General features: G+C 38.4%; 1 protein-coding gene across 1 annotated transcript; it reads left to right on the forward strand.

The window, feature by feature from the left end:
• The first annotated feature begins 908 nt into the window (after nucleotides 1-908).
• LOC138166069 (flavin-containing monooxygenase 5-like) lies at nucleotides 909-18,257 on the forward strand. Its single transcript, XM_069094512.1, has 6 exons — nucleotides 909-948; nucleotides 3,775-3,923; nucleotides 8,158-8,361; nucleotides 9,486-9,646; nucleotides 11,179-11,324; nucleotides 18,100-18,257. The coding sequence occupies exons 1-6, from the start codon at nucleotides 909-911 to the stop codon at nucleotides 18,255-18,257; spliced, it is 858 nt and encodes a 285-aa protein (XP_068950613.1).
• Nucleotides 18,258-22,831: the final 4,574 nt, after the last annotated feature.

Raw genomic sequence — 22,831 nt, forward strand, 5'->3', positions numbered from 1 at the left:
TAGGAAAAGGTGAGAAAGCAAATAGGTTGAATTTTTCCCTGAATCTCCTCACTGCATCACACGGAACTTTTTCAATGACAATTTCTGAGAAAACTTTTGCTTTTGTGTGGGTTTTTTTTTTCACTATATTACCTTGTGTTTCTTAGGAGTAGAATTGTAAAGCACATTTTAATCTGAATGTACTTTTGCACCTTCTCAGACCACAAAGCATGGCTTTAAGTCGTATGTATGTAAGCACTTCTGGGAAAAACTGTCTCCACTCCAACAATGTGGCCATTATTAAAAACACCTCTTCAAAATTACTCTGAGGGAGGAATGAATACTGACTTGGTCTAGGGACTCCCTGATAAGAAGTAAGTTTCTGGGCAAACATTCTCCCAAAATAGAGATAAGAAGAGGATTATTTGTCCTTTTTTTAAGGCACAAATGCAAGGACCCCTACCAACAGAGACAAAAGCCAAATACCCTTACTTTGTTTCATTGAAGTCAGATTAGCCCAGTGGTGATACCACCTCTCCAAAAATCTTCCTTCTAGGCTCTCTCTTATGGTAATAAAAGAGAGGAGAAAAGTGAGACTGACAAATTATTATTTTTTCTCTCAGTTGTATTAGATCTTGAGGGAGTCGACTCTCTTTGCACCAGCACTTTCCATGTTTTTCTTTCATCTCTGGTCAATGGGATATAATTTAATCTAGGTACAACTTGACCAGTAGTCAGTGAAAAATTAACTCAAGGGGAAAAAGTAAACTAATGTCAAGAAAGGGGATATTGAAATAGCTTCATAGGCCTATTGTTACACCTAAAGAAGTCAACAGGTGATTTCTAAGTCTTCTGTCTCCAAAAGCTGAGAGCCCTCAACATTAAGAGCTAGCAACTCCAGCAACCAACCATATGAAGAGTCCTCCGCGATGCAAGTTGCGAGCAGAAAAAAGAAGAGGGCCTTTAAAGGTATGTGTGTATCTGGCTAACAATGAAGCTGCCTTTAATGTTATCTAATATGTGCCTTCACTTATAAGAAGCATCACCACCTTGGAATTAGAATTACAACTTGTGATTCTCAGGTACCATCATAATCCCAGTAACTAATGAATCTCTCAAGGTGATCGCTTAGCTTATCTCGAATTTCAAACAGAACCATTTTTTTCTGAAAGCAAACAGAGACAAGGGAATGTAAGGCTGACATTTGCATCAGCATGTGTGATATTTGGCTGGCAATTTAACAATTCAACTCAACAGGCAATCATTAAGCCTGCTATGTTCGAGGCTCTATGCTAGGTCCAAGGGCTAGTTGTATCTAAACAATAAAGAAAGGGGGAGGGAACAGGCCTTGCCCTAGAGAAGCTTCCATTCTCTTAAATAAGGTTGGCAAGGCTGTACCTTCATTTGAACAGGCTGCAAACACTAAGTGTATTTTTATATTGCTTTGGTGAAAAATTAAATCAAGTTCCAAGGCTAGTAATATATTCTTTGTGGAGTTATGGTGAAACTCAGAATTTATTATCATCCTACCTATTATTTTTACATTTGCCTGGCTATTTGCTCTGTGGCTGTCATACTTAGTCTCTGTGTGACCACCTAGTTCAGTGTCTGTGGTCTTAGGATCAATACAGGGCTTTTAATGTGTTTTGCCTAACTATTCATTAAAGGTTTGCAGGCAGAGAATTAAAATGCAGCTGAGTCAAAGTGCCGTCGGAATCTTTGGTCATAGAAAGCGCTTCCTCTGGAGAGAAAGCTCCTCAGATTCTGGATTTATGCCGGACTTCTTCCTTTTCTTGGAAGAGGCATTTAAAACAGGGGCCCACAGCACCCCACTTTGGCCTTCTAAGTGCTGCATCACTACCGAATTTTCATTCTCTGACTACTATAGGTTTCAATCCTACAAAGATTTGTGGCAGGCAAAATCTCTGCTCAGTTTAAAGTAACTCTTCTGAGATTAACTCCCTCTTCCTGCCTTTAGGAGAGAAAGCTCTTTGGTAGTCCTCTGAAATTCTGGCTGCATTTACCCTCAGTCAGTATTCAGTTAAAGCTTTAAGGATGGCAGCAGCCTGTGGTCCTGACTCCAAAGGCAGCAGATCAGGCTTAGTAAGGTTCAGGCTCTTTGGACAACAAGAAAACGACGCATGCATTATACTGTTCCCTTCAGCTGCATTTACTTGCAGAACAAGCAACCCAGTTGGCAGCCGTTTGCTCAAGATAAATGTTTAATATCTACACTCTCAGCAGAGGAACCTATTTTAGGGCAAGAGGAATGGGGAGTTGTACAATGGGGGTGTATGATTGTACTGACAAGTTAAACCATATATGAGAATACGCAGCCATATCACAGTCTGGGTATTCACCAAGAATGGTTGCTGCGATAGAACTGGAATTAGAGAAAATTCTTTTTAATCAGGAGGAAATAACCTCGTTACAGATGAGATGTATGGGTGATAGCATTGTTATTCGGAAGAATAGAATGTTAGAAAGGCAATATGGGATAGCATACTGATGGCCCACTGGGTTTGGAGTCAGGAAGACCCAGGTTCGAATCCTCTAAATTGATTAGTTCAATAATCCTGGTCAGTCAGCTCACCTATCTATCCTTTAGCTGTCTCATCTATAAAAAAGAGATGATAATAAGATCTTATACTTAGATACAGGAGGGTTGCTAATGTAGAAACTAAAGCCCAGAGAAGTTGGTGATTTGCCCAATTACCAAAGCACTTATTTGACAGAGTCACTGTGATGATAAAATTAATTAAATTAATTTAATAATCTATGTAAATAACTTCATAAGCTCCATAGCATTAAATACATGTCAGCTATAGTCTTGCTGTTATTATTACGTTTGTGGTTATGTAATCCAATCCCTCATTTTGCAGATGGGGAAACTGAGGCAAACAGGGATTAAGTGAGTTCCCCAAGGTCACACAACTAGTAAATGATAGAACCAGAATATATGATCAAGTTAGGTATTCTTCCAATGATACCAAGCTGTTCTTTGCATTTTGAGTTTATTTTTGCCCCTGTTTACGTAGGTGGCTATAATTCTGCTTTGACTTGTTCATATTAATTATCTCTTAAAAGTTATTAGACTGTTTGAAGTAGCAGAAACATAAAAATTTTTAAAAAGGACTTTTTTGTTTAGGATTTATTACTATAGAGGATTTCATGCTTGCTTTACAAATGTCTTGATATTGCTTCTGTTTGGCAATTAAAAAATAATAACAATAGCTGACATTTATAGAATTCCTTAAGGTTTGCAAAGTTATGCTGCATACATTATTTCACAAGTACCACAACAACCTTATGAGGTAGAAATTACAGACATTATCCCCATTTTAGAGAAAAGGAAGTTGAGTTTCAGAGAGATTGTATCTCACCCATCATCAGATGACTCCTAAGTGTCAGGATTCAAACTCAGGTCTTCCTGATTCCAAGTTAAGCACTTTGTCCATTAAATCTTTCAAATTGTTCAATGAAGCCTCATAATGGCTGATGGATATTAATTACTTGGTCATTGCTCTCCTTGGAAGGGGGTTGACATTAAGTGACCTGATCAAGCATCACATTATCCCAGATTTTTGGCCTGGAGTCCATGCCAAATGTGAGTTTTTCTATTTGTCTTTTTTGGAGAAATAAACATAATGACACAAATCACAGTCTTTGACTTTAATAACGAGATCCATGTCTATTTCTGGAAGGAAACCAACCAACTGACCAACCCGAGAACACATGGTGACTGATTCATTCCCCTTTTAATCTGATACTGAGCATTGATGATTGTTCCTTCAGATGATTCAAGGGTCAATGGAAAAGAAGAGATTGGTGCTGGAATTAATGGTCGGGGTGGGGGGGAGGCAATTAAATGCTGTTTGGATGAAGGACTAGAGCCTACATGTTTTGAACAAAGTGACGATATTGGAGGTCTCTGGAGATTTCAAGTAAATTCAAGTTTTCTTATAAAGGAAACATCATAAAATTCAAGGAATGTCCAATCATATTATTTCCCTGCAGTTAATGGTGTTGAACTTGAAGTTAGGAAGACCTGAATTCAAATCAACTTTACCTATATGACCCTGCTCAAATCATTTAATCTCTGTCTACCTCAGTTTCCTCATCTGTAAAATGGGTTCAATTTTATCATCTATCTCCCAAAGTTATTCTGAGAATAAAATAATATTTGTAAAGTACTTGGCAAAGTTTATGAAACTACATAAATAAATAATTATATATATATATATATATATATATATATATATTACTACTACTACTACTATATAAAATGTACATTTGCCAAAATCACTGTTTTATGGAAAACTTACATAGGGCAAACGTTCACATGGTGGTCAGAAGAAGTGATACAAGGATACTCTCAAGGTCTCTCTTAAGAACTTTGTAATTGATTGTGTGACATGGGAGACACTGGCACAGGACTGCCCAGAATGGCATGCCCTCATCAGAGAAGGTGATGTGCTCTATGAGCAAAGCAGAATTGAAACAGTTCAAAGGAAATGCAGGATACACATATTTAGAGGACCTTGTGTTCCACCTGTGGTAGAGCATCCCAAACTCGTATTGATCTGATCAGCCACAGTCAGACACATTGAAATACCACTCTAGCATAGTGATGTCATTTTGGTCCTCTTCAAGAGCAAAGGATAGCCACCAACCAACCAGTGTTGTTGTTGCTGCTGCTGCTGCTGCTACTGCTACTATTCAGTGGTTTCCTATTTCTTATCAGGTAAAGTTCAAACTTCTTTGCCTGATATTCTAGGTCCTCCAAGATCTGGGACTGCCTTATCTCTTACTACTCTCCATACACTCTAGTCCAGGGGTGGGGAACCTGAGACCTCGAGGCCCTCTAGATCCTCAAGTGCAGCCCTTTGACTGAATACAAACTTCACAGAACAAATCCCTGTAATAAAAGGATTTGTTCTCTAAAACTTGGACTCAGTCAAAAGACTTCACCTGAGGACCTAGAAGGTCACATGTGGCCTTGAGGACTCAGGTTCCCCACCCCTATATCTAGTCTCTGCCCTATCTCCCTCCCGCAACTTGCCCTATGTTCTTCCACCTTTGTTCATATATTCCCCGTGCCTGGAATCTTCTTCTTACAACTCTTTCCCTATTGAATTTTTGTGCATTTTTTAAGACCCAAATCGAATGCTACCTCTTCAACAAAGGCTTCCCTGATTCCCACAACCTATAATGACCTTGTCCTTCTTGGATAAAGGACAGCATCTTCTCTGAATTGCAGCATCTCTCCCAGCACCTTGCACTGTGATCTTCACATAGTAGGTAAAAAAATAAATGTTTGTTGAATAAATGAATATCTAGCAGATGAGAGTGTCCATGTTTGAGTGTTGGAGTAATCTTTCAGACTAAGCAGGTGACATCTAGGTAATAATGATGAGTGTGTTTATGAAGATGAATGGAGGCTTTGTGGGCTCAGTCGACAGAATATCAAAAGATATGAGATATCTCTATAAAACTGTCCTACCACAATAATACATAGTTTGGTAATCTTTGAATGACTAAAAAGAAAATCCACTTTTGAGATTCCCTTCAAATTTCTACTTTTCCTAGGAACCAACCTTAATTCTTTTCAGGTTGAGTTTAAACAGGATTGAACTCATCAGGTGAATCTTAGGGGTTTGAATTACTTTAATTCCATCCCTTCCTTCCATTATTTTAAGACTTATACTTTAGTCCAAGGCCTCAGAAGCGAATGATTTGGGAATATACAAAAAGATGGAGAATACCACACTCTTTCTTTTTCTTCAAATGTTAATTGTTGATAAGCTGTCAATCAACTAAAATCCATCTGTCTGCAAGAAACCTTTTTCAATCCCCCATAATGTTGTACCTTCTCTCTGTAGAATATCTGTGAATTAGCCTGGCTACATCTGTACTTAACTGTTTGTGTGTTTCCCCCATTAGACCGTGAGCCCCTTGCCACTGCTGGCTATCTTCTGTCTTTTGCTTTGACTGAACACATTCCCAGACACATTTTTGTTGTTCAGTTCTGTCTGATTCTCCATGACTCCATTTTGGGGTTTTCTTGGCAAGGATACTAGAGTGGTTGGCCATTTCCTTCTCCAGCTCATTTTACAGATGAGGAACTAAGGTAAACAGGTTAAGTGACTTGCCCAGGGTCACATAGCTAGTAAGTATCTGAGACTAGATTTGAACTCATGAAAATATCTTCCTGATTCCAAGCCCAGGGCTCTATCCAGTATGCCATCTACTTGGCCCCTCACCCCAATACATAGTAGGTGATTAATAAATTAGGTGATATAGATATATAGTAGGTGATTAAGTTAATTAATAGTAATTATTGATTACTATTAATTAATAATAAATTTATACATCGGTGATTAATAAATGCTTATTTCCTGACTAAATAGATAGCCCTAATTTTTATTGGCTGCTATAATGGGAATATTAGATATATCCTGCCCGCTACCACTACCTAGAGATAGCTATATGGTACAAGGGACAGAGCAATGAACCAGGAGTTAGGAAGACCTGACCTGAGAACCACTCTCAGACACTTACTAGCTATATGACTCTGGGTAAGTTACTTACCCTCCTTCTGACTCGGTTTCTCATTTGTAAAGGGATAATAATAGCGCCTATCTTCCGGGTCATTGTGAGGATAAAATAATTTAATATTCATAAAGTGTTTAGCACAGTGACTGGCTCATAACATGTATTAAATAAATGCTTCCTTCCTTCCTACTTTTGTTCTTTGTGCATTTCTTTAGAAATCTGATTCAACCTAGACATTCTCCCATAGGAGTCTGAGAATAATAAATCACATTCATGCATCACTTTGAGGCTTATGAGCTATTTTCCCCACAGTAATACCATGTTACAAGAGGTTAAAATTATGATTACCTCCATCCTATACATGAAGAAACTAAGAATCAAAGAGACTTGAGGAAGTAGCCCAGGTTACACAGTCAGTAGGTGTCAGAAGTAGATTCAAACCGAGTTTTCTGATTCCAAGTCTAATGTTCTTCCAGTAACGCTATGCTGTTTCTTTACAAAGTATATGCTTTTGTTTTAGAGAAGCTAGTGCTGTGTATCTCCCTTCCCACTTTGAAAACAACTGGGGGGGGGCAGCTAGGTGGCACAGTGAAAAGATTCCCACCCCTGGAGTCAGAAGGACCTGAGTTCAAATCTGGCCTCAGACACTTAATATTTACTAGCCCTGTGACCTTGAGTTAGTCACTTAACCCCAAATATCCTGCAAAAAAAGGAAAGGAAAGGAAAGGAAAGGAAAGGAAAGGAAAGGAAAGGAAAGGAAAGGAAAGGAAAGGAAAGGAAAGGAAAGGAAAGGAAAGGAAAGGAAAGACGGGAAAAGGAAAAGGAAGCAACTAGGGGTTTGTTGGGCAGAGGGCTCTTGGATGGAGTCTTAGTATTCCCTAATGGGGAAATGCCTACCAATGCCCCAGCCCAGCCCCCTGCTGTGGGCCCACCTGCCAGGGGAAGAGCGAGAGAAGGCAAAGGACAAGAAGATAAACAAAGGAAGCATCCACACCACAGGGGGGAGAGGCACAAGTTGAGTAAAAATGGACTCTTGGACAGGAAGTTGAACACTGGTAAATTTCATTAAGTGTCCTACAGGCACAACAAGTCTGCTTCAATCCAGAGCAACCCCAGGAGTTCTAGCCCTGCCCCAGTTTATATATGATCTGGAGCAATGCCTGAGCAAGTAGGTCAAGAAAACCCCAGAGATGCACAGCCCTCACTGGGTTATGTCCAGAACCACTGAAGTCTCGCAGGCAGAGGGCGACCTGGTGTCAGGTGAGTCCATCATGCTGGGGACCGAGGCAGAAATGATGTGTGACTGCAAAGAGGGAATGGTCTAACCCTGTCTGACTCTCATCTGCCTGCTGACTCACAGAGAAAATATTTGAGTCAAGAGAGAGAAGTTCTGTGTCCAAAAGGGCAAAGTCAGGTGGTTTCTACCTCCTTGGCACCAAGGGGTTTGAGATGTCACAAGAGTGGCTACTGAGGTTGTTGGGAAAGAGGAGGAAAGGGAGGAAGAGAAGGGAGGAGAAACCACTCCTTCCTTATCATTGGAGATATAGACTATCTATTTCTCATGGAACAACCTGTCTCTTCTGCATCATTAGAAAGGAAATTCCTGTTTCTTACCTCCTATAGGAGAAATATGAAGAAGGAAGACCCAGCATCTGTAGATACGTAATGATTAATACATCAAAGGAGATGACCTGCTTCAGTGACTCCCTTATACCTGATCATTTTCCTAATTATATGCACAACTCACAATTCCTGGAATATTTTCAGATGTATGTCAAGCACTTTGACCTTGGGAGACATATCCACCTTCAGCTAAGAAGGCATACTGTATATAACTGCATATTTGCGTGCATAATATTTATGTAGGTAGGTATTTTGCTTGTATGAATGCAATATGTTGTATATACATGTGTATGTATACATATACACATCGCATACTTCTCTGGGTTGTTGTAACAATCAAATGAGATATTTGTAAAGCATTTTCAAAATCTCTCCACATGTGCACATGTATATATTATATATATATATATGTAAACACATGCCTACTTATTTATTTTTTGCACAAGAGAAGCATCGTAGCTTAGAAAATAAAGGATCAACCTTAAAGGAAAATCCAACTGAGTTCAAATCCTCCCTCTGATTTGTTAACTGTGTGACTCTATGTAACTTTTCAGTGGCCCTGACAGCTCTTTGAGATGGATGTTTTCAGTAATCAATTAACAAGGATGTATCAAGTAGCCATGTTTCAAGCACTGTTCTAGGTAGTAAAGATACAAAAACCAAAATGAGGGGCGGCCAGGTAGCACAGCAAGTAAGAGCACTGGCTCCAGTTTGGGATGACCTGGGGGTCGAATCTGGGCTCAGATACTCAGCACCACACCCAGAAATAACTGGCTGTGTAACCTTGAGCAAGTTACTTAACCCCAATTGCTTTAAAAAAAAAATGAAACAGATCTCACCCCCAAGGAGATTACATCATATAGGGGGAAACAATGTGTATGTATGAAAGCAAATAAAATATTTCTATGAAACAAACATAAGAGAATTTAACAAAAGAGGCATTTAGCTGGGTTAAGGGTAGGGATGCTGATCTGTTATCAGTGAAGGGAGTTTCCACACTGGACATTCCCTCATCAATGGAAATACAGATCCAAAATGGATAGATGTGAGTGTGTCACATATCCTCTTTGATAAAATATATAACATAGATAGTATTTGTTTTGGATATTTATATAATATCCAACATAGGGTTATATATTCATGCATGTACCTGTTATGTATAATACATGCATATATCACACACGTATGCATATGCAACATTTTATTTTGTGTTTGGAAGTTTTGTTCCTTGTCATGTTATCATTTCTACATATGTGTACATCAAACCATGAGAATTCTGTGAAACTGAAAGTTGAGTTTGTGACCTGAATTTGTCCTTTTATTCTCAGATCAAAATGTGCACTGTAAGGAAGTGCCCAGATTTCTATTCCACTGGTCAGTGGGAGGTTGTGGTAGAGGTTGATGGAAAATTTCAAGCCTCCATCTTTGATGAAGTCATGGTTTGTACTGGATGTAACATTGACTCTCATTTATCACTTCAGTCCTTTCCAGCTTTGTTACTTAACCTGGAGAATCTTTAGGTTGGAAGAATATTTCCTAACTAATACAAAGGAAGAAAAAAAAAACTAAGAATATTTATCAAAACATTGTGACTATCAAATTATTTTTGATAAGCATATGACTTTTTATGACCTTATGTAGAAATCAGCATATGTATAGGCAGCTAGATGGCACTGTGGTTAGAATGCTGAATCTGGAATCAGAAAGACCTGAGTTCAAATCCAGCCACAGATGCTTTACTGACTTGAGATCTTGGGCAAATCTCCCTCAGTTTCCTCATCTGTAAAATGGAGATAATAATAGTACCTGCCCCTCAGGGTCATTGTGAGGATCAAATGAGATAATATTTATAAAGAGCTTTCAAATCTGATGGGATATAAGTGTATACTATTATTAGCTATATATGGATATAATATTTGTTATATGCATATATGTACACAGACGTGGTAGTAGTTATATTGACAGCATGCCTAAAGATGAAGATCAAAAACCTTAATGTAAAAAAAAATCCCAGCTAAAGCCAGTGGCTCATTGACTTCAAATAGTTATTCAATATAATTTTGGTATAATAAAAGGATCAAAACATCACCTGCCAGCATATTTGTGCTGTGACTATAGATATGAGATAGAATGTGGTACTTAAAATCAGGAAGACTTGGGTTCTGCTCCTATTATCTAGGTGACCATGGGTAAAGTACTTAACCTTTTCTGAGCCCTTCTTATGTGTTCATTAATCAGTAAACATTTATTAAATTCCTACTACATGTGAGGCACTGTGCTAAGCACTAGGGATACAAAGAAAGATTAAAGACAGTTCCTGCTCTCAAGGAACTCCCAGTCTAATAGAGGAGACACCATGCAAATAACTGTGAACTAACAAACTATATATAGACTAAATTGGAGATGATCAACAAAGAGAAGATAAGAATTAAGGGGGTGTGAAAAAGCTTAGTGTAGAAGGTGCAATTTTATCAGAGACTTGAAGGCATTTAGGGAAGCTAGGAGGAGAAAATCAGAAAGGAAAATGTTCCAAGGCTTGGGAGAGAGGCAGTGAAAATGCCAGATGTCAGATGTTCAAGGAACATAGAGGAGGCCATATTCTATTCCTCACATCTATTAGGATAAAGTGAGATTAAAGTATATAAATTACTTTGGATACTTCAGAGTATAAATCTCAATTATTATTATTCTTTTAGAATTATATTTTAAAGTTTAGAAAATGTGCACTACCCAATTTGATAGCACAGTACCTGTGAGAAATATTATTATCCTCATTTCACAGATGAAGAAACTGAGGCTGAATAATAAGCATAAAGTGTATTTGTCTGGTCTTCTGTCTATAACTATCACTATATGGTGGTCCCTTAGAGGACCGGGAAATAAAAGGTTAAATCAAGTGTTATGAATTTGAGTTATTTGCAAGGTTATGTTTTTCACTTCCCAGAACTAATGGATTAGAGGTTAAATAACTGTTTCATTTCTAGGATGTCAACTACTCTTCTTTCCTTTTTTAAAATAAATAGGTATTGAGAAGTTCAAAGGTCACTCTTTCCATAGAAAGGAATATAAGAGTCCTGAGGGATTTCGAGGGAAGAGAATGATTGTAATTGGCATCGGGAATTCTGGAGCGGACCTTGCAGTGGAGCTCAGGAAGACAATAAAATTCTGTGTGTGTGTGGTGTGTGTGTGTGTGTGTGTGTGTGTGTGTGTGTGGCAAACACTTCACCCCTAATGGTCTCAATTCCCAGAGTATTAGATGTCTGCTCCATAAGATACAGCAATTCATTACTTGGTCCTTTCTATTAAGCAGGGGTCTAAGTCCTTTCTCCAAAATCCAAGTGATATAGAGAATAGAAGAATTAACTAATGGATTTTTAGTAGTGCAGATAGAAAATAGCTAAGAGAGGTAAGAATCACAGAACACTGAGGTGGGAGAAGCCCATGCCACCTCATCCAAAATTGTCATCAACTTTGTTTTCTTGGCCCAAACCACTCACAGGGAACATTTATTGTTTACTGTTACATCCCAGCTAAATAAGAAGTTGAGACAATTCGCTGGATAATTCAGCAGCAAAACAAAAGAATATGAGGACAGCTGTAGAATAATTTAGGAGCAACTCTCATCCTCAACCCTTAGTGAGCCAATGTCATTGTAACCTGCTATGGATATCTTAACAGCTCTCAATTCAGCCCTCCCCCTGGTTGTGGCTATAGAGACAAGATCTAAGAACAACAAAGGAAAATGTGTATTTTTCTGCTCTACAGGTGGTTAGTAAGATGCGTACCAATTGCCTCAAGGACACGTGCTAATCAATTGCATGATAAAGTTTGCTAATGAACTAAGGGAACTGTTCACAATAGCTACCCCTCTGAAGCCTTCCCAAGATGTTTGCTGGGTAAGCCCTCCCTCTTCTGGCCATTCTAGGTACAACAGAAAAGAGATTTTAAATTACTTGAGAATTGCCCATTCAAGAAATACCCAGTAATATTGATTTAAAAAAAAAATACATATAAATACAACATTGCATTTTAGGAGAAAACATAATCACTTAATCAATTGTTTTTGCCAGTTAAATAAAGCAAAAACATAAGACTATATATGTATTTTATGTATATATGTCCCGTGTGTGTGTGTTTGCACACGCGCGTATTATAGTGAAATCTCAGGAAAAATGGAATATCAGCTCCTTCAAGAACTGGAAAGGATTCTCAGACTATCATTTTCCACTGGTGTATGAAATCAGAATGCAAATTATGCTACCCCCTTTTCTCCAATGATATGCATAGTATATAATTGGATTTTCATCAGCTTAAGTGATAAGCTGCCCATCATTTCCACTCAAAGGCTAATTAATAATATATGATCTAATTGACCTCTCAATTTTGATGTCAGTGATTTCATGTGAGTTCTTTCCAGTGGTTTTTTGCACCTCCTTAAACAATTCTATGAGTAGTATAAATTGATGTTTATATGGTGACATAATTGAGAGGCATTTTGGAACAGTGGAAGGCAAGTTTGAATCAGGAAGACCTAGCTTGAAATCCCACCTAGACATTTACTAGCTATGGGATTCTGGGCAAGTTACAAATTTTCTCAGCCTCAGTTTCTTCACCAAAATGGGTACAATAATGGCATCTAGATGTTATAAGAATTATATAATCTAATAGGTAGATAATGTGTATAAAATACTTTGCAAACTTTAAAATGCTACATAAATGTCAAATAACTTATTAATGAATGTTTTGTGGGACTTAAGACCACCTCTATAGAGAGTTAGATTGAGTTGTAGTTCATTCTTCAGTTTGAAGATTAAAGTTAATAGGTTGAGTCCTTCTCATCCTGTAGGATCATAGAATAATAGATTTGGAGTGGGAAGATCATTTAATTCAACCCTCTCATTGCACAAATGAGAAAACTGAAAAAAAGAGATGGTGACTTACCTAGGGTCGCATAGCTAGGAGACATCTCAGGCTGGATTCAAATTCAGGACTCCCTGATGCAAAGTCCAATGCCCTATCTGCTACATAAATCCAAACTTAATACATCAAAACCTGACTCATTTAGGGTCCATGATTTTGGCAATTTTGGTCATTTGGTACATTACAGAACCAAGAAGGAAACAAAAAACTACCTATGAGCCTTAAAATGCCTGTCATCGAGTTCATATACCAAGGTTCATATATTTTACTGACAAGAAAATTCTTCAAATCATTATTTAGATCTTACTGACTTTGACTTTATACTCAAGTCTAATAACTATTGTCATCTGATTCCTCTGATCACAGGGGATTAGAAGCAACACATTTGTAGGAGGAATGTCTGGTGACATTAAGAAAGGAAATAGAAATTACCAGATTATGAGCGTCAAGATGATGGAGTAGACAAAGGATCTCCATGCAGCTGCGGCTCCCACCAACTCCAATTCATGTAAAAAGCAACCCTAAACAAACTTTGGAGCTACAGAACCCACAAAATGAGATGGAGAAGCTAATCTCCCACTGAGGACAGCCTGGCAGGCCAGCAGGAATTGGCAGGGGAGCCGAGCCCAGCCCCACACTGAGGTTTTAGCCCCAGGGCAGACCTGACCAACCACTGGCTGGAGGGACTCCAGATCACCAGCAGCTGTGGTGATCCAGAATTATGAACACATAGATTCTAAGGACAAAGTGAGAGGTCACTGCAGTGTGGACTTTGGGACCCAGTAGTTGGGAGTGCATTGGCTTTTGCCCCCCAGGGCAAGAAGCCACTGAGGGCTGCAGCACAGCTGTCCCCACATGACAGCTTCAGCTCCTGGCCTACATAATATAGGCGGACCAAGCAACCAGTCTGAGGGGTAATCACTCTTGCTTTAACCTGCTTGGATCTGGATTGCAGTCTAAGGTAGAGGTCCTGAGGTGTGTTACCAGCTTGCCAGAGCATGTGGAGGCTTCAGAGAGGGTACCCAACTAATGCCTGAGGCAGCTGAGAAAACCCCAGCATTTGGAACGAAGCTCCCTTATCTGGTGGCATAGTTCTACTGTGGCAAAAAGCCCAGGAGTCAAGTGACTGAGCGGTGACATGACCAGGCAAAGGAAGCAAACCAAGCAGAGCAATCCAACATTAGACTCCTATTTTGGGGCAAAAAGGATCAAAGCATGGAACAGGAGTAAGACAACAAAGTCAGAACTCCAGTACCAAAAGCTTCCAAGAAAAATACGAGCTGGTTACAGGCCATAGAGGACCTTAAGAAGCAAATAAGAGAAGTGGAGGAAAAATTGGGAAGAGAAATGAGAAAGATGCAAGAAAATTATGAAATGAGAGTCGAGAGCCTGACTGAGGAAAATAACGCTTTGAAAAACAGACTAACTCAGATGGCAATAGAGGCTCAAAAAGGCAATGAGGAGAAGAATGCCTTAAAAAGCTGAATTTGCCAGATGGAAAAAGAATCTCAAAAGCTCAATGAGGAGAATCATTCCTTCAGAATTAGATTGGAGCAAATGGAAACTAATGACTTTATGGGAAATCAAGATACTGTTAAACAGATCCAAACAAATGAAAGAATAGAAGGCAATGTGAAATATCTCATGGGAAAAACCACTGACCTGGAAAATAGATCCAGGAGAGATAATTTAAAAATTATTGGACTACCTGAAAGCCATGATCAAAGAAAGAACCTAGAAATCATCCTCCAAGAAATTCTCAAGGAAAACTGCCCTGATGTTTTAGAACGAGAGGGCAAAATAGAGGTTGAAAGAGTCCACCAATCACCCCCTGAAAAAGATCCCCAAAAGAAAACTCCTAGGAATATTATAGCCAGGTTTCCGAAATTCCCAGATCAAGGAGAGAATATTACAAGCAGCCAGGAAGAAACAATTTGAATATTGTGGAAACACAATCAGGATAACTCAGGATCTGGCAGCTTCTACACTGAGGGATCGAAGGGCTTGGAATGTGATATTCTGGAGGGCAAAGGAGCTGGGATTAAAACCAAGAATCACCTACCCAGCAAAACTAAGCATCATATTTCAGGGGGATATATGGTCATTCAGTAGAATAGAGGATTTTCAAGCACTCTTGATGAAAAAACCAGAGTTGAATAGAACATTTGACATTCAGATACAAGAAGCAAGAGAAGCATGGGAAGGTAAACAGGGAAAAGAAATCATAAGGAACTTATCGAAGTGGAACTATTAACATTCCTACATGGAAAAATAATAATTGTAACTGATGAAACTTTTCTCAGTATGAAAATAGTTGAAGGAAATATATATATATATATATATATATGTCTATATAGGAGGGTATATGGGTGTTTGAATACATATGTGACTGTGTATATATGTGTACAGGAATACATAGATAGAGGGCACAGGACCAATTTAATAGGAAGGGATGATACTTAAAATGTGAAATTAAGAGGTGAGAGAGGAATATAATGAGAGAAGGTGGGGAGAGACAGAATGGGGTAAACTATCTCACATAGAAGAGGCAAGGGAAAATGGTTACAATGGAAGGGAAGAACAGGAAGGCAAAAGGGAGTGGGTCAACCTTATTCTCATTGAATTTGGTTCGGGGAGAGAATGACATACACACTAAATAGGGTATATCACCCTATAAAAGAATAGGGGGAAGGGGATGAGGGGGGGGTGATGGAATGGAGGACAGGCTGGGGGAGGAGGAAAGTTGGAAGCACCCACTTTTGAAAAGGGATGGGATCAAAGTAGAGAATAGAACAAGTGGGAGGTGGGATAGGAGGAAGGGAAATATAGTCAGTCTTTTACAATATATCTACTATGGTAATGTTTTGCTTTAGCTACAAGTGTACAACCTATACTGAATTGCTTATTTTCCCAGTGAGGGTGGGTGACAAGGTAGGAAGGGAGTGAATCTGGAATTCAAAGTTTTAAAATCAAATTTTTAAATATATATATGTATATATATACACTATTATTATTAATACTATTTTACATGTAATTGGGAAATAAGTTATCCAGGCATAGAGATCCACCTGCCCTACTGGAAAAGTTGAAGGGGATATGGGAGAAGATATGGGAGAGAGCAGATTGAAGGAGGGGATATCCTGTGGGACTGATATTTTGGGGTGGTGGGTAGGGGAAAAACAGGGAGAATATTTGTAACTCAAAATCTGGCAGAAATGAATGATGTAAATCAGAAGTTAATAAAGCATTTGAAAAATGAAAAAATAAAATAAAATATTCTAGGAAACAATAAAAAAAGAAATTACCAGATTACAATCATTGAATGATAAGGTTTATAATGATGACAACTGGGTTATCAGGAAGTTACAGTATTTTCAGTATACCATACTTAAGAAATCATGGAAGTGGAGAGGTAGTGTCATGTTGGAGGAACAGCATGAATATCATTGCATCACAGAGTATTTGGGGGGGGTGGAGAGGAGAGGGAGTAAATGGATAAAGAGACTAGAAGGATAGGAAGGTACTAGGTTGTGAAGTGCATTGAATGCCAGAGTATTTTGTATTTGATCATGGTGGGGCTATAAGAAGTCACTAGAGTTTAGTGAGTAGGGGGTTACATGGCTGAATCTGTGCTTTGGGAAAATCACTTCATCAGTTGAATGAAGATTGGATTGGAGTGGGGAGACACTTCTGGCAGGAAGTGTCATTGGATAGTTCAGACGTAAAGTTGATGAAAGCATGCACCAGAGCGGTAGCATTATCAGAGGACAGAAGGAGATGTATTTGAGAGAGGTAGCAAAGGTAAAATCAATAGACTTTGGCAACAGATTATATGGAAAGGTGATCGAGAGAGGAGTCAGGTATAACACCTAGATTGCAAGCCTGGGAGACTGAGAAGATGGAGGTGCTTTTGATATTAATAAGGAGATTTGGAAGTGGAAAGGGTTTAGGGGGAAAGATTAGTTTAGTTTTGGTTATGTTGACTTGAAGATGTATAGTGGACATCCATTTTGAGATGTCAAACTGGAGCTGTGTGACTGGAGGTCAGCAGAGAGATTAGGAATGGGTAAGTAGATCTGAGAATCATCAGCACATAGATGGTAATTAAATCTGTGGGAACTGATGAGATCATCAAGTGAAGGATCAGATGCGTTTCCTTCCAGCTCCATATCCATGATCCTAAGCTCAAAGAACATTGAGATGATTATAAATGTGTTTATAGTCACAAATAAATGATAGAACAATCCTGGAAGACAATGAATCAGTGCTCAAACTAATTGCCCAGAGAAACTCCCTTGAACAGCTGACTCCCTTGACAAACTTTAGATATCTCTTTAGACCTTCTATAGCCATATCATGTATTGGCAAGCTTAAAGAGAAGCACAGCTGTGTTCTTCAGGTATGAGACAAGAAAAGTTTTCCTGGCTTTTCTCCATGGAAAGGAGGCCCTGGCACATCATAGTTATTTAATAAATCCTTGTCTTGATTGATTGATTGAAGACCAAAAAATTCTTACACTTAGAATTGCCAGATTACATTTTTCAGAGCCAAGTTCTAGTTCTGGGCAAGTTTAAGTTTTACAAGTTTTTTCTTAGTTTCTTATTAGTTAATGCCTACTGAATGCTAAACACTGTGTTAGGTGGTATAAGAGATACCAAAAGAACTTCCTTCCCTCCGTGAGCTTACGTGAGTTGGAGAGACAAAATATAGACACATACAGCAAGAAGAGATCTTCATGAAGCATTTTGATATTGGGTTGGGAAGATGGTCAATAAAACAAGAAGTTATATGGTAGGGTAGGAAGGGAAAAGATAAAAGAGGACTTTCTGCTGAGCCTCTAGTGTGGCTTGAAAAAGTGGGTAAGATTCAGATGCACAGAATGGAGAGGGGAGGTGGGAAGAGGAGGTAGAGAAATACTTGAATGTCAGACAAGAAGCTTAATTCCCATTTATTGAGCCAACCAGTTTTCCATTTCCTCAGAACAGCCAATGATGTTGTGTTTTGTTTTATTCTTGGCCACAGATATACTCACAATTCCAAACACAGACTCCAAGAGGATTATATCAACTAGCATCGTTGGCAGGGATGAAACCCAGCTTTCTACCTCTCTTATTCGCAGATCCCAAGCTGGCTTTGGAAGTATTTTTTATCACTGTACCCCATATCGGTACTGTCTATAAAGACCAGGCAAATGGGATGGGGCAAGAAGAGTCATCTTGACCCAGAGAGAACAGATCCTCAAATCTATGCAGACTTGAGTAGTCAGTGAGGACATCCACCAGTCCCACAAACCAGTCTGGCTCAGATTTCTTTGTGTTGGCATTGCTTTCTCCATGTTCATTTTATCCTGCTTTTAAATATTCACCTTTCTCAGAAGTCAACAAAGTGGGGAAAAAATTGCATCCAAGTAACATCTATTTGCTAAATGTGATTGCTTGGGGCCCTTGGAAAACATAGTTCCCTTGATGACTTGCCTTCTATGAAGAATCTCCATATTAGTTCAAATACAGGTGGTGCCCATACTTTAAAATGTGATCTCTTTGAAAGCAAAAAAAAATACCACCTGCGGGTACACATTAAAATAATGATTATTATAGGATACACTTAAGTCTTTTACAAAAAAAAAATACTTGGAGGCAGGGTGGAAGGGTGGCAAAGGAAATACAGTTTATACTGAGACCAATAAATGAGTCACTTCAGGTCACTAAAAACTGATCATCATAATCATCTTGAGCATTCCCTTATATGCTTGGCAGGATGTGCTTAGTAATTAGCATTTGTACATATAAGTTGAACATTATCAATATGTTATGCACTTAACTGAATTTTGACATTACCTTAATATAGTGAAATCTCTGGACCCTCATCACAACAATTCTTTGTGATAGAGTTCAATTAATTCACTGTAGTGCAAAACCATCTCAGATCCCAATCCCATATGTCCAGTGGATGTTTTTCAAGAACCTGAATTGATAAGATTTATTTCTCTTATTAGTCTAATATTTTATCTATTTTTGCTCATTGTTTATTGGAGTGAGCAAAGAATTACATTGTACATAAAGGTAAGAAATGAATTTTTCTATCTGAATTTATAATTTATAACAGAATGCTTTGTCTGAGTTCTGAGTTACCTTCTAAATAATTTACAGTTACATGCTACAGCTGTCTGAAAATGAGTCCTTCTTTAAAAATCACACTGTATTTTGCACAAAAAAGAAATAGCGTCAGCCCATAGGTAAAGTTTCAATAAAATGTATGTACATTTAAAGAACCCCTAGCTTCTGTGCTTCTTTGTAAAAGGTTAATAGATGCTGTCAAGTCTTAATTAACCATCCAAATGGGAACAATAATCTGAAATAGCAGATAATTCCCAAATCATTAATATTTAAGATTTGGAATGTACTTTTCTGCTTACTTTTGGACATGGGTATGTCTAATCTGGGAATTGACTACACAGAATTGCTGACTAGAGATCAACTGGGAAGCCCCCCCTCCCCAAACTTCTTGCTTCTACTCTGTGTAAGGCAAGTGGTGCAGTGGAAAGAATACCAGATTTGGAGTCAGACGACCTGGGTTTGAATCCTCATTCTGCTTCTTCGGATCTATATGACCTTATGATATCAATAAATAAATCAATCAACAAATACTTATTAAACATGTGTCAGGCATCGTTCCAGGTGCTATGGATACAAGACAGAGAATGAAACAATCCCTATTCTCAAAGAGCTTACATTCTAACAGGGGAGACAACTAGAGAGTAAATAGCATTAGGATAAATGCAGATGCAAAATAGTTAAATGACAGTAGTTGTTTGGAAGGGAGGGCACTGGCAGTTGGACTGAGTCAAGAAGGGTTTGATGTAAAAGGGATCGTTCTAATTGTCCATGAGGTGGCATAGTGGATAAGAAGGAAGAAAACATGAATTCATAAGTGCCAGACAATTTCCAAATATTACTTCATTTGGTCTTGATAATAACCCTGTGAGGTGGGGGCTATTATTATCCCCATTTGACATATGAAAGGAACTAAGGTAGAGAGGCTAAGTGATTTGACCACAGTCACAAAACTAGTAAGTGTCTGGGGTTGGATTTGAATTCAGGTCTTCCTGACTACAGGGCCATTGTACCATCAGCTGCCTCATTTCTGTGACTTAGAACCTCTAACTGACTTCAAGGTTCAGATCAAATACCACCTCCTACAAGAGAACTTATCTGATGCCCCAGTTTCCTGAGACAAGTCCTGAAAGAAACTAGAAATTCTATGAGGAAGAGATGAGGGAGTATGTTCCGGAAAAGCATGGGAATCAATCTATGAAACTAAACCTTACTGGTGATAGAACACTGAGTCTGGGGTAACAAAAAACATGCTGGTTTAGCTGGAACACACAGTGTGTGGAGGATAGTGATGTGAGTTAAGTACAGAAAAGTAAGGTAGGCTGGAGTCTAGAGAGTTGGTCATTTAACTAGAATAAATACAAACCAAAAATTCTTGAGCAAAAGAATATTGTCAGACATGCCCCTTAATAAGATCGTTTCAGCAACTCTGTGGATAATAGATTGGACATGGGAAAAGCGAGGATATGAAAGATTGATCACGAGGAAATGAGAGACTAAATAGGGAGGTGGCTATGAGAGAAGAGCAAAGGGGAGAGTGATCTCAGGCTTGGTAGGGTTTCAGCATAGCATTGCTCTCACCAAGTTCATATCTAAATATGGCATCAGGGTATCAATCCTAGATGAATCCTCATTTCAGCTACAACTGGGGTGGATCCCAAAGGTTGCTATTTGCTCCCATCACTGTTTGGAAGATTGCAAAATCTGGAATGGATTCAACTCTCAGACTCTTGTACTAACTCACTCTCCTAACATTTTGAAACTCATGAGGTCATAGCCTCCAGATTAATCTCATTCATCTAAAATGATCAAATATATGTCAAGACAAAAAAAACTGAGACTTGTATTCACAGGCCACATGTTGACCTCCATAAGGCCTTTCCCCTTAACAGTGTTATCTCTTTTCTCACCAGAACCTTGTTGCCATTTGTCCTTGGTTTTGGAAGAGGGCTGATGACATCACAAGGGTGATGTCTTGACTTGTGCATGAAGAGAATACCATCGGGCAGTAAGAAGTCAAATCCAAGAAAGAAAGGTTGAACCTTTACTCAGGTAGTTCTTGTGAATATATACCTTCAGTCAAACAAATAGGTTCCTCATTATGTGGTCAACAGAACAGAACCAGTAATTGAATACCTAGCATGTTCTATATCACTCCATTTCATTTGCCTTATACATTATCAACACCAGAAGCGGTCACCCTAGAATCTTCCATATAGGGAAGTGCTTTAATGGCATTCTGCATGTGCTCGTAGGAATCATCTCCATGCCAGACCTCTATTAAATAGATTTTATTATCACCATGTGTCAGAAGAGGAAACTATGGCACAGAGGTCAAGCGACATAACTGACCCAGAAGATACATGTAATGCCAGTGCCAAGACAGACCTGTGTCTTTTGATTCCAAGCCTGGTGTTATTCCTCTACTTCAGCTGAATTAATTCTGTCATACACCCAGATTCGATGGTTTAAATAGATAATATAGGATCTATATAGCAGATTTTCTACTTTGTGGATTACTTATAAAAATATTTAAATTATTATTAAAAAACAAACCCTGATGATTGCCTTCTCTAAGTATCTCCAGATCTTTCTACCAATTTACATATGGCAGCATTTCCTCTCCCCTCAAGCTCAGTCACGTAAAATAGTTATTTAGATCATCTTGCTCTGTCTTCAACATCAGGTTTTTTCTTGACTTGTTTTGGTTTTCCTGCCTTAACTTTGCTGTCTTGATTTTGTTCTGAAATTCTTTGTCTCAAATCAGTATTTTTGAGTTCTGATTCTGCCCATTTCTTTTTCAGTGTCCACTCTTAAACTGATTTCTTTTGCAAACTATTTTTGTGTCATGGGCCCCTTTGGCAGTTTGGTGAAACTTACGGACTCCTTAGAATCATCTTTACATGCATAAAATTAAATTATTGGATTATAAAGAAAACTAATTATATAGAAGTACAATTATCGATCAAAAAACTAACAAATAAGTTAATGGACTCCAGGCTAAGAACCCTAAGACAGTTGGTTTTCTGGTTTGTTTTTATGAATGTTTCCTTAACAATGCTACTATCTAAATTTCTTTTTTTAAGCTTCTATTAATCAATCAATCAATATACACTTACAAAGTGCCTACTATGTGTCAGGCACTGTACTAAACCCTGGGGAAACAAAAAGAGGCAAAAGACAATCCCTGCTCTCAAAAAATCCCCTAAATCTAATGTGTCTAAATTACTCTTCAAGTTCCTGAAGCTATTCCCTCCTTGTTTTGGGTGGGGTGGTAGTTGTTACAGAATTGTTTCTGTTGTGTGTGTTGGGGAGGGGGGTGGAGTGAGTTCTTTTCCTTTACCTCATAAAATATTCTCATTATATTATCTTTTTCTGTGTGTTTGTTTTCTTCTGCTGCTTTTTGTCTATGTCGTGAACTCTACTTTTTTATATTGAGATATCTTTTTCTGTGTTTGTTTTCTGCTGCTTTTTTTTCTGTGTCATGAACTCTACTTATTCTTGTTTTAATTGTCATTATTTTCCTTTATTTGGTAACTTAAGGGGAGCTGTGCTTAAACACAAGATTTACTCAGTTCTCTTATTGGAAATGCCTGGGACACTCCTTAAAAGCACTATTTGCTACTGTGCATGCTGTTGTG

Source organism: Petaurus breviceps, unplaced genomic scaffold (assembly GCF_028583685.1).
Source record: "Petaurus breviceps papuanus isolate PSGF00001 unplaced genomic scaffold, PetGlider_PUasm1.0 220, whole genome shotgun sequence".
Taxonomy (NCBI): domain Eukaryota; kingdom Metazoa; phylum Chordata; class Mammalia; order Diprotodontia; family Petauridae; genus Petaurus; species Petaurus breviceps.

Excerpts from the sequence above, each read along its gene's own strand:
- LOC138166069 (XM_069094512.1), top strand. The coding sequence starts at position 909 with ATGCAAGTTGCGAGCAGAAAAAAGAAGAGGGCCTTTAAAG. Across the intron at positions 3,924-8,157 it reads GAGGTCTCTGGAGATTTCAA|GAGAAATATGAAGAAGGAAG; the intron begins GTAAATTCAAGT and ends TACCTCCTATAG. Across the intron at positions 11,325-18,099 it reads CAGGAAGACAATAAAATTCT|ATATACTCACAATTCCAAAC; the intron begins GTGTGTGTGTGG and ends TCTTGGCCACAG.